This window comes from Dichomitus squalens, assembly GCF_000275845.1.
Source record: "Dichomitus squalens LYAD-421 SS1 unplaced genomic scaffold DICSQscaffold_35, whole genome shotgun sequence".
Taxonomy (NCBI): Eukaryota; Fungi; Basidiomycota; class Agaricomycetes; order Polyporales; family Polyporaceae; genus Dichomitus; species Dichomitus squalens.
In genome coordinates, this window is record NW_006766917.1 from 52,082 (window position 1) to 63,707 (window position 11,626).

General features: G+C 52.7%; 4 protein-coding genes across 4 annotated transcripts in view; all 4 read left to right on the top strand.

Annotated features, from left to right (window-relative positions):
- Positions 1-408, top strand: part of DICSQDRAFT_66308 (ribosomal protein S8) — a gene marked incomplete at both ends in the record, with an annotated part of 1,969 nt that extends 1,561 nt beyond the window's left edge. The window contains 2 exons of the mRNA XM_007368362.1: positions 81-259; positions 328-408. Coding sequence (XP_007368424.1) covers positions 81-259; positions 328-408 — 260 coding nt within the window. The remainder of the gene's footprint in view (positions 1-80; positions 260-327) is intronic.
- A 675-nt stretch (positions 409-1,083) lies between these two features.
- Positions 1,084-2,051, top strand: DICSQDRAFT_156569 (uncharacterized protein). Its single transcript, XM_007368363.1, has 5 exons — positions 1,084-1,090; positions 1,152-1,444; positions 1,506-1,612; positions 1,673-1,768; positions 1,851-2,051. Exons 3-5 carry the CDS (start codon positions 1,520-1,522, stop codon positions 1,974-1,976), a joined length of 315 nt encoding a protein of 104 aa, XP_007368425.1. The 5' UTR covers positions 1,084-1,090; positions 1,152-1,444; positions 1,506-1,519; the 3' UTR covers positions 1,977-2,051.
- A 3,363-nt stretch (positions 2,052-5,414) lies between these two features.
- On the top strand, positions 5,415-5,855 carry DICSQDRAFT_172604 (uncharacterized protein; the record flags this gene model as incomplete). Its single annotated transcript, XM_007368364.1, has 4 exons — positions 5,415-5,458; positions 5,511-5,551; positions 5,618-5,778; positions 5,829-5,855. 4 exons carry the CDS (start codon positions 5,415-5,417, stop codon positions 5,853-5,855), a joined length of 273 nt encoding a protein of 90 aa, XP_007368426.1.
- A 5,428-nt stretch (positions 5,856-11,283) lies between these two features.
- DICSQDRAFT_66203 (uncharacterized protein) lies at positions 11,284-11,502 on the top strand (the record flags this gene model as incomplete). Its single annotated transcript, XM_007368365.1, has 1 exon — positions 11,284-11,502. A coding segment is annotated over one exon (219 nt), but the record flags the coding sequence as incomplete, so codon positions are not given.
- Between the last annotated feature and the right edge of the window lie 124 nt (positions 11,503-11,626).

The following is an 11,626-nucleotide window of genomic DNA, read 5'->3' on the forward strand; positions in this document are numbered from 1 at the left end:
TTACTATGTTCCCTGCCTCCACGCTTCTTCATCTTTCGATCGCGCATCGGGACTGTCGCTGATGCGTTGTCTCCCCATAGGCTACATTGGCGAGTTCGAGATTGTTGATGATCACCGTTCGGGCAAGATCGTGATCCAGCTGAACGGTCGCCTGAACAAGACCGGCGTTATCTCCCCGCGCTACAACGTCCAGGTCAACCAAATTGAGACTTGGGTCAACTTGCTTCTTCCCGCTCGTGGTTTCGGTATCATTATCCTCGTGCGTTGCATTCTGAAGTCCTTGCACAACATGTCGTATCAACTAATTATATCCCTCTGTTTCCTCAGACGACCTCGTCGGGTATCCTCGACCACGAGGAGGCGCGTCGCAAGAACGTTGGTGGCAAGCTTTTGGGCTATGTTTACTAGATGTATCCATGTATTCTCTCCATGGTTTGTGTAGGTAAACCCCATCAAAATGAGCAGGCCGACAGGGCCAACATGCAAATCCGCATGCATCTCGCTATGCGCGCTCGAACTGAGGACGGGCAATAACTCCGTTTGTTGACCGTCGCTTTCTGTTCAGGAAGGCTTGAGCCGCTTCTCTTCCGCCTATCAAAAAGGAACTTCGCGCGCTTCGAGCGTCAAATGCGGACACCGTTGCGTAGCAGACGCTACATTTCTCCCTACCACTGACCGTCATCTGCTGACTCCGTCGTTGTTCGGGCAAACGCCATCTTTGAGCATAATGAGCTTGGGAGTACAATGCAGTATTCCAGACCAGTATGAGGACTCCTCTTGACGTGAACTTCATATCCTAGGCGACCTGCTGGTAGCTTCCATGTCGTGAGATGATTGTGCCGTCTCATCCTGTGTATTGTAGGTGAGCGGAGAACACATCGATATTATGACCGTACAGCTAATCATTACGAGAATTTTCTCATCCAAGTCTCCTTGTGATCACAATGTAGACTCCGATCCCGTACCTTCCGCTAATGGGCGCCAATGTTAATCTCTTAAAGACTTTAAAGTTAGCCACTATTCGCATCGTTCTTGTTCCTCGCTTACAAGGCAATTGTGGTGTCAGCCGATTCACAAGGCCATCGAATATGTGAGTTCATGTGTATTTGTGTTGAGGTGGGAGACTTGAAGGCTGTTTCGTTCACATACAGTCTCCTAGCGTTTACCTTTCACGACTTTGCCGCCGACGCCGACATAAGTTCGGCATACTTCGCGGTCTCGGTGCGCGGCGATTTCTTAGATTGCCTCCGGAGGACCCTGGGAGTGTGCGAGCACGAGCCACGCACACGAGGCATCGTGGAGGCGGTCGATCATCCTTGTCTGTGAGGCAAACTAGGCAACGCCCCACAACACAGCCTTACTAGATCCGCCCCTACAGAGGGCAGCATTGCGTATCGAGATCGGCAAGTTTCGTAGTATTTAGTCAGCCAATGCGCTATTGGGAGTGTGTCTATTCTTCTACTCTTATAGCACACTTGAGCCACTCACGGTCGTTGCTGTCCTAGACGTGTTGTGAGCTATGAGCGGTCCACCGACACAAGTGCCCCCATGTGTACCCGACGACATCCACTATCCTGAGGGTCATCGGTATACGCCTCGAACGGAATATCACGTTCGTCTCTGCATAGACTCGTGAACATAGCTCGCTTACTGATACATCTACGTCGCGCAGCCAGGAGACCGAGTAATCGTCTGGACATCCGATAGAACGAACTCGATGGCAAAGTGGCATCACAGTGTTGTTCTAGATAGGGAGCCTCGTGAAGAGGTGCGTGTACACAATACGTTCATCTCCATAGTCTGCGTGGCACTGACTGTTACTGTTTCCATTTGTAAACCATCCCATACAGAACAATGGAATGAAGTCGTATCCAGCGGCTCTGCCAGGACCCAACGCCATAGGATGGTTCAATCCTGAGAAGAACGAAATCCTATACGATAATCTACTCAGCCAGAAAAACCCTCGACAACGTTGATTGTTTGTAGTCCGTTACGACGGTCTTTCAAGTTGCATTGTAATTGTATGTATCGTAATTGTATGTATCATTCCCGAGGCGCATCGTTATGCTATTGTTTCGTGCTCATGTTTCAGTATACCTTCCGCTTTCTGTATGCCTCTGTTCCTTGTCGGCTTAGCTGATAGGCTCGGCGCCGCAGATCCATCGCGATCTCCGTCCTCAATAGACCAATAGACTGCAGGTGCGTTTCGAAGGTAGCATTTGTACAGTAAATCAGTGACAATTTTCCCCCTCAGACTCATTGTCCTTGGATACACGTGGTCTGTGCATGCCCCTCTACGGTCAAAATCCGCACAGTGGAAGAAGTGGAAGATTTGCTGGTTCCGAAAGGTGTGTGACCCTGCTTTGATTCAAACCTTGTCTGACCCTCGTAGGGGTTCAATGATCCGGGCTTCATTTCCACCGCTTAGACTGTACATGTCGTATGCTTCTTTGGAGACGTAAGAATTGCAAACTACCTGTACTGCTGGTGGTTGAGGTATGCGGAAGTCCCACTGCCCACATCAGTATATCCTCCCTCAATGTCGCGTGACGGGTATTATGCAACAAGGAAGTGGGGTCCTGCGGTGCCTTTTATCAAGGTCGGGTATGTCTAAGTCGTGCGCCGCTTACGACCTCCTCAGAGTCGCTCAAATTACCATGCGTCTTCACTGATTGACGGGATGGCTTCACGGTTGCTTGAGTTATCTCGTATCTTACAGCTTTGCACTTACCTCATGTCACCATGTGGAATCCTGCGCCAGTCTGCTTTGATCCCGAAGGCACCGTCCTGTTCAACAAGCGAAAGCAACGAAGCGCTCCAAACATCCAGAGACAAAGGTAAGCGTGAGAGTTGGAACACCACTGGCCGACCCCCAAAGCCAAGTCCACCACGCTCTACTGTTACGCTTGTATCCCCGTAGAGAAGGGTTAAAAGATTACATATTGCGCCGTACCCGCCTCTCTACCAGCGCAATCAACGTCTGCTTGCAGTTCGGTATGTTGTCTCACCCACCCTCACGCCGTCCGACTTTGACTTGTAGGAACTCAGGCAACTAAATGTATTTACTGAGACGTTCGGCAAGATGCCTCAGTACATGTGTGCTCCGCCTGCTACCTTGCTGAAGCGTGCGGCTGCGAGGCAATGGATTCCTCAACGGCTCTTCGAGGTAGGTTCCGTGATTATAGCTGCTACGACAATCATATATATTACAATTGATTGGAATAGCCCGGAGATTAAGTGCAGACGTTTGACAAGACGAACTTGGCAAGTGGGTATCGGGCGTCATCGCTGTTAACCATGACCCTCCCAGCTTCTGTGAGGTGCGGTTGTGAATGCTGTCAATGGTCCGAGATGCGTTCTGATGTTGTACCACAAAATTCTCCGGGAAACAGGCTGCTGGGAATACCTAGTGATAATGGATCGAGCCATCGAACAGTGTCGCCACCTGATTTGGTTCGAAGAGAAGGAGCTCATGGGATATAACTGATTTTCTCGTGCACCACCTTGCGGTCATTTCAGTGCCTTATGTTATAATTGTACTACCCCTATGAGCATGATGAGATCCTATAAGCTGCATGCCTGGCCTTACTTGGTACTACTTCTGTACATCATGGCTACTTACCGCCCGGGGCCCCTTGCCGCCGTTGAGTATACCATATTTGGCGACGGTTCCAGTGGAAGCACGGCGTCCTCTTTTGGCGCCCAGACTTCGCCCACAACTTGCTGCTGGCAGTAATTGCCATGACTCTACTCGTCGCGGTCCAGACACAAGACTGCCTCTGTGGTCTGGCAGGAGGTCGCAGCTCGACGTAGATCGAGGATCATGTAAGCCGTTTCGTATCTTTTCAATCACTTGCTCAACTAACTGGTAAGTATAGATGAACATGTTTGAACCGCACTCGCAGCACCAGCGCACAAGGAAATGGCTTATTTGGAGCATTTCGGTCGACCGCTGTTGCCTTTCGGGCGAATGAGGAGGGAAGCGTACCGGTATCAGGAGCAGCCGCTGTCGGATCACATCGAGAACCTGAACCGCTATCTCCTGATCGCGCGGTCACTCATCCCCAAGAACCCAGCCCTCGGTCGTCTCTGCATCCGCAATCCCGACCTACAGCGCGGCAATATCATTGGTTCGAGGTCGCCCGACTCCACCTGGCGCGTCGACGATATACTTCCTTCGCTCTGCTTTTCTTCGACTCACTTAGGTCGTCAAAATCCTTCGGGAGCGGAGGCTGCGTCATATATTGAGAGATAGGATCATCGTATTTCTGAAAGCGTTGGGGAAGACCGGCAAGAAGAAACAGGGGAAGGATCGGGGCGTGTTGCCAGTCCTGGGAGACCCTTACGGGTGGAGACGCGCCATATCCTGTTGTGATTGACGCCGCGGACGTACGCAAGACGATAAAGCCCGATGAAGAACAGAGAGAAGCGGACGAAATTATGGAGGGATTGCGGAACGGCATCGGCTGCGGGTCGGACGGCTGGGTACCCACCGAGCGGTACGAGGAAGTCATGGCACTCAGAAAATAGATGAAGGAGCATGCGTTGACGATAGCCACGCCGGAGGAACGTCCTGAGATCGTTGGGCACTGGCCCATGGACGACATGGATGAAGAGCCATACATGTAGCTCGTCGAGTACAAAGGTGCGGTCGGAGGAATCGAAGAATGTAGAGTGTGTACGCTCGCCCTCATTCGCTTGACGTTGACAGCGGCACCTGGACCCCCGGACTCCTGTTCTCACATCAAAGTCTACGGTCCAATGAAACCGGAGACGAGTCTCGAAAGAAGACGCTGGAAACTCCCTCGCCATCGTACGTTCCCATGCGACTGCCACATAGCTTTTTGTACAGCCGATTTCGTGAACGAGGCTTTCTCTACATGTAGCGCTCGCATCACATGTAAGGCGAAAGCAGGAAGTTGTATGTCACGACTGTCCAGTGTGGTCAAAACCCGAGAGGCATCGGCTTGGACCGTGCTTGGACCAATATGGCATGATCTATCATGTCACGCAATCCGGTGGCCATCGGCCTCCCGTTCACCATCGCGCCGTCCGCTCCACATGAAACTGTCTGTCACGGGTAAGCTTCTGTCCTAGGCACGCCACTGCCTCCACATCCTGGTGGTAGAGATGATACAGGTAGGGGTGTTGCCTAAATTGCAGTCGTTGAGACAGCGCTCATAGTTTATCTAGCCACCTCCGAATGCCACGGGCAGGGCCTCCTCAATAATGTTCCGAGCAGTCTACCTCATCAGTACTGGTACGATTGGGCTGCGATATTGCATCACTTCGGGCCGGTGGGAGCTGTCGGCTACGTGGAGAGTTCATAAGCCTCTGATAAAGCACTTCCTGCGCAACCGGCTTGCAAGCTCTCCTCCCTTGACAAAGGCCCACAACTTAGGAAGAAGCTCAGAATGTCAGACTATACAGACGTCCAGGACGACATATTTGACGCGAAGTATGTGCCAAGTTCTCCCACATAGTATCTGCACTCTGACACCCGTGATTAGCTGGGATGAGCTCATGAATCAATGCTCGGCCGCCATGCTTGGTGCGTTCCTGATTGGAGCAGATGGCCTCCCAACTTCTCTACTAGCAGGTCTAAGACTATTTCTAGCACTGTTTGTCTACGACTTCCTCATCACCTTTGACGACGAAGTCAACTTGTTTTGGCTGCCTCGACGGCTCAACGGACCCTCGATCCTGTTCCTACTGAACCGGTACCTCGCTCAGACTGTCCAGATATATGGCTGGATGCCAATGCCCACAACATCTGAGGTACGTCCCAACCCACACACTCACTCGTACAATGCTCAATATTGCCGTAGGGGTATGATCGCTTTGACTGGCCCTGATGTCTAAAGCTGAGATAGACTTCTGATACAGCTTCGATCCCTCGCTCACCGCTGGCTCTGTGATCGCGTCACTGCAATACATTCCTTGGGCAGGTGCGTGGACTAGTTTCAATGGCATGTATAAGGGCTCAGTATTCGCAAATAGTATAGCATTCTCAGCCCTCAGATCATACGCCTTGTGCCCATCACCATACAGAACAGCCATTTCGATTGTCGTCTTTGCTCTTTTCTCATTCCCTGTTGTAGTGGGTGTGATTGTGCGTACCCGAATCCGTGTCCTTACGCTGCTGGCAACCCTCTGACAGAGATTCCGTTGTCAGAATCAAATTCCAATCATCCCACTATCAGCGAGCGCATATGACATGTGAGTGAACTGTACGCACAGCTTATGCGACACCATCTGATGCTCTCCATGATAGATGTGGGTCCATACATCATGACGTTGCCAGGCTGGTCGACTAATATAGTAGAATATGATAACCTTTTCACAGTATCTGTCGCGGTCTGTTCTTCTCTGATCGGAGCCGAACTCATTGTTCTATGCATCACCTGGTACCGGACACGGGAGACTATCAAGATGTCCAAGCGCAACATGGCTGGCCAAGATAGACAATCCTTTGCAAGTACCCTTCTCCGCGATGGTGGGTCGTATCATCGACTGTTTCCTGTTTCCGAACTTGTTCAAGCATTCTGTGTGATGACATAGGGACGATTTACTTCTTGTAGGTGTCAGCGGCTGTCTACGATTCTGAAATCCTTCACATCACATATGAACTACAGGACATTGCTAATAGTAAACAGTTTCTACATCGCTATCACTCTACCCTCGGTAAGCTCCGTAGGAAAGCCGGTCAGGATTCTCGACATTGTATTCTCTCAAACCTCTCTCGGCGGAGGGCGAGTCAGATCCCCTTTCATAATGCCCAATATCTCACTGAATGTGGGCTGGCTACGCAAAACAGCTCCTCAATTAGTACTCCTGTGGGAACGTACGTGATGATTCAATCCCGGTACTCGAGGAGGGTGCTGTAACATTCTCCCCAGCCTAACCTCGATCCTCATCTCGAGGTTTCTGATCGACCTGCAAAAGGTGAAGCGCAGGTTAGAGGGATCATCTCGGTCGCTGTCAGAGCTCGCGTTCCGGTCTCACGCGTCACAAGACATGGACGGTTTCATCGGATCCCTCGGAGCCCAGCTCCCATTTTTTGATGATCAGTTCAACGAGGACGAAGATCAGCCTTAGTCGGAGCCGTTTGATGCGCGTCTGGGTACCTAAGCATCTGTGGTTTTCCTTTACGGTAGCTCAGTTTGTAAAGCGGAGACGCACTTTCGCTCCCCATGTGAACACTGGGACTCCTAGCCATCCGGTATATACAGTATACAACAATAGAACAGGCGAGTCGGTCGAGGAACGGAAGCTGCTGTGCCCGACTGCGTCGAACAGCCGGGCTTAGCTGCCGTACTACAGATGAGCCCGACGGCTGCCGAATCCCATCCGAATAGCCAATCCTCTCCATCGCGTCCAGTTCAGTCAGTATGCACCTCTCAACGCCACTCTCGATGGGGACGACATATTCATGATTGAGATGGATGAATGGGCGTGCCAGTGGTGGCCTGTTCGGATACAGCTTCCACCCACCATGCACGAACACAGCCACGTACTCGTCCGTCGCCTCAATACGGTACCCTGTGCCTTGGTCCACTCACTGGAGGGTGGCCTTTTGAAGTTCAGTTGTTGTTCGGGACCCATATACTTGAATAACAGGGCAGGGATGCTATAGTGGTATGCATCAATCCTGACCCACAAGATGAGGACAGCCCTACAGACAGATGTAAGCATCTTCATGTCGTCGAACGTCTCGCCGCAATCTGGACACCACAAGAGCCTGCGATACTTCGTCTTTCCTCGGGCCATGTTGAATGCCATCATAACAGAGTAGGAGCAACCGAGATGACTGCACGAACTCAGCAGCTTGCAGTGGAACGCTACCGCAGTACACCCTGCATTAGGTTTATTTCCATGCCTCAAAGGGCTAGCCAGCGGGGTTTCCCAAGCCGCCCCGCACGATAGACGAGCACGAGGGCAGCATGCCGCAGCACATGTCACCCAGCAACTTCAAAATGGAGGATCGTGACCTAGAGTGCGGATATGTGCCACGACAACGCCTAACGTCATTGGATCAGGGCATTCTCGAGTGGGACGCTCTCGACATGAACTTCCTGACCCCATGATAGGGCTACAGGGGCGGAGAAGAAGGCGGATGGAGATGAACAAACGACCTCTTGCCGGAGACTTAACCCCTGCTAAGTTGTGCGGAGCCAGAGAATAGATGAGATAGCTGGGGTCTGAAGCCGAAGGAGCATGCCGACGAACATCCGAGAGGGTGCGGAGACGAGAGGCGCAAGGGACCGGACACGGAGTACGTGTGCGTGGCACCGAGAGAACGAAAGCCAAGACTGACAAAACTTGAAGAGACCGCTGGTGCCTGGATATCATGTATGTGCTGTTGTAGACGCCCGTTCGTCGGGCCGTGAGAAACATACATGTTGATGCGCGTCGGAAACAATATTCCTGTGCTTGTGTGTGCGTCCGCAGAGTCTCATGGCGGGAGACTTCATCCATCGGCACGCTTTCTGGGACAGGAAGATATGATAGCTCGCACCCCATATAGCTATACACAAGAGCCGCAATTGTGTTGTCGGCTTACGGATACTATCAATGCCTGTGGAAAGACAAACAATGTCGATTAGTAGTAAGCGCCACTCCACTAGCAGCCTTCTCATTCAATTGACCATGATTCGTGTGGTATGAGGCATACACGAGTGCTGAAGCACAGGGGTGCGTTTTTTTTCCATCTAGGCGGCGAGACACAAGCTCATGAATGCAGGACGGTGCCCGCCCGTCCCAAACATAGGGCCACGCTAAACGGTGGAGCAGTCTGGCCAGGAGGCATGTTGGGAAGCGGGTAAACTGAAGTCATTGACTGTTGAACGTATTCTGTCCACCGCCTAAGGGGAGGAACTGACGAACTGGGACTAGTTCTGCGTCAAAATGTCGATGAGAACGGACGATATGACGATCGATACGCTACCCAGGAATAGGGACGGGGTCGCCTACATTGGCAAATATCGGTAAATACAGGAAATCGCGGAAGGAGAACCCCAGTTGGCTGATCAGATTTGCTGATCGGTCTGTCAGCTCGAATGAGGCTGACATAAACGATTAAGGTGAGTTCAGCTTAGAATGACGCACTCTGCTGTATCTTACGATACCTCTGATGTGAACTATCGTCACTGGCAGACCTCCAAGGGAAGACAGAGTCTGGGCACCGCCCACTTAGCAGGCACGCCGAGCATCAGTGCCTCTATCGATTATCGCAGGCGGTTCCTCCTGAGCGCCGTCGTCTTCTGAAGCGAGAAGAACGAGCTGCGATTGAATTACTGACTATTCGGGCAGGAGACGTACGATCTATCAGCTGGAGTCGTATGTTTTCCGGATGCGAACAATAGCGGCTGACCGTGCCAACCTCGAGGTTGGCACAAATCAAACAATCCAGCGGCGTCCGCAACAGAGCGCCTGTGGTGGTATAAACAGCCGCCATTCCGTCCTTTCCCTCCTTCCTCACGACCACCACCGTCTCTGCTGTCAACCACCTACATCTCCCGCCGCCACCATGGTTCGCTTACACGCCGAGTACCTTCTCTCTCAGGCCTTGCCGCCCACCGAGGGTAGTTAGCATGGGTCCCGACGACCATGGGTATTCTTCTCTCCTACCTCGCCGTTCTATCCTAGCTCATCGCCATCAACCACTCACTGCGCCATAGACCACTCACAGCGTCGGAGACCCAGGTGCGCTCGACGTCAATAGTAAGTCCATCACGTCCCTCTTTGCACTATGCCACATGTTGACTGTGGCGGTGGTTAGGTTCGACGCGTGCCATTCCGGGCAACAGCGGCCATCTAGCCTGTTCACCCGGGCCGCACACCTCTTCACTGGGGTGTAGCCACCAATACGGGTCGAGCGGGTGATTGCGCCCAGGCATCGGTGCTCCGCTGCTGCGACGTCTTCCTGACAGTGCGCGTAAGCCGGGGTGCACTCGGGACGAGTACCTCTCCGTCTTCACGGCGGCGGTAGGGAAAGGACGGATGCCATAACCTGGAACGTGACTCGTAAAGCGTCACGGGTAGACGACGTACGCGCCACCGCCGACTGTCCTACATGGAAGTCGTGCAACGGCGTCGCGTCGTCTGCGGAGTGCTGCCTTGAGATGGTACGTCGTCCTCTTCGTTCTTCGTCTACTAGTATGCTCACTTCTCTCTGGAAGTCCCCGACCTGTCCCCCCATTGCGCGACGCGACAACAGGCGACGGTCAAGGTAAGGAGTGTGCAGCGGTTAGTGGACTAGAAGCAACCACTTTTCGGCGCGTCCGCACCCGCACCCGCACCCGCATTGCGGGGCACCTCCACCAGACGTCAACTGCTGTGATCTGCAGTTGGGGCTGGGGCGTCGTGAGTTGTGGGGTATTCAGCGCAGGTGAGTTCTTCGTCCCATCTCATCAGGCTGATATACTCTGTCCAGATATAAGACAGACGGCCTTTCCCTCGCCCACGCTGTCCCCGCAGTTCGAAGTGAGTCTCTTCTTCTTCATCTCTTCTCGTCATCATGCTCATTCGAGGTGACAGATGCGGGCGTCGAGGCTTGAGCTCGCCTTGCCCCACCCTATGCCCGGTTGACCGCCCCGTCTTTAGACGGGGGTCCTGCGCACGGCGTGCCTCGCATACGGGCTCACCTCAAGACCTCGCCGTATCCTCGGATCCGTCCGGGGATGGACGGCATTGTGCAAGACTAGAAGAGGCTTCGAGGGCGCAACTTGCCCTCGATTCAAGACGCCGCCCCGAGGTACGGTCGTCTCTTGCGTAGAAGCATGGACGTGCCTGGTGCAGGCCTCTTCGTGGCCCTCGGGACTAGTACCGCTCTTGCGGGAAGCTAACGTGCACCGAAAAAGGTGCTGAGAGTTCAGACGCTATCGTTGTTCAATTGTGGGTGCATGTAATGTCTCGGTTTTATGTAATTAGGGGTACAGCTGAATCATAAAGCTTGAAGTTCTTTCCCTGTCGTGATGGCTTTCGGGGTTGACATGCATGACTTCAGCGCTGAGATCGTCCTATAAAACGGCAAGCGAAGTGATAATTTGTGCAAATGCTATCAAAACACCCTAGCTCTGATGCTGTTTGGGATCAAACCATTCTCGAACCTCGTCTCCTGCGGCTTCGACATCGTTGTCAACCATCCCGCGTTTGGGCAGAACCTCGCAGTTCACTTGAATATAGGCTATCAGATCGGTGTCGCTTTCGCTGAAGACGACTCGCTCGACCCTGTCATTCTGCACAGCACGCGACTCATTGCGCAGGCTTAAATGGAAACCTTCCAAGGGCTCCGTCACACTTCCTTCCGCACCTCCTTTTGACCCACCTGTGAATGATCCAGCCTTCCTGAACTCGACGTCCGATGGCTACCTCATGGGGGGCGCCATACGCGCTGCTGTGCGTTTCGTTTCTAAAAAGACGCAGGACGGCTTCGTTACGGGACAAGCAAACGGCTTCGCGAATGTGGACCTGGACGAGGATAAGGATGTTGATGCGTAGGCACGGTCATGATCGTCTACGATATTCCATCCGATGGGCAGTGCTCGGATGGGAAGCTGTGGCGATACGGAGGACAGCATAGTCGACTCCGACCCGAGAGTGAAAGGAACATCAAGACTGGGGA

Bases quoted from the DNA above. Each gene is read 5' to 3' on its own strand.
- DICSQDRAFT_156569 (XM_007368363.1), top strand. From the start codon at position 1,520: ATGAGCGGTCCACCGACACAAGTGCCCCCATGTGTACCCGACGACATC. The intron at 1,613-1,672 runs GTTCGTCTCTGC...TACGTCGCGCAG, and splicing joins CGCCTCGAACGGAATATCAC to CCAGGAGACCGAGTAATCGT. The intron at 1,769-1,850 runs GTGCGTGTACAC...CATCCCATACAG, and splicing joins ATAGGGAGCCTCGTGAAGAG to AACAATGGAATGAAGTCGTA.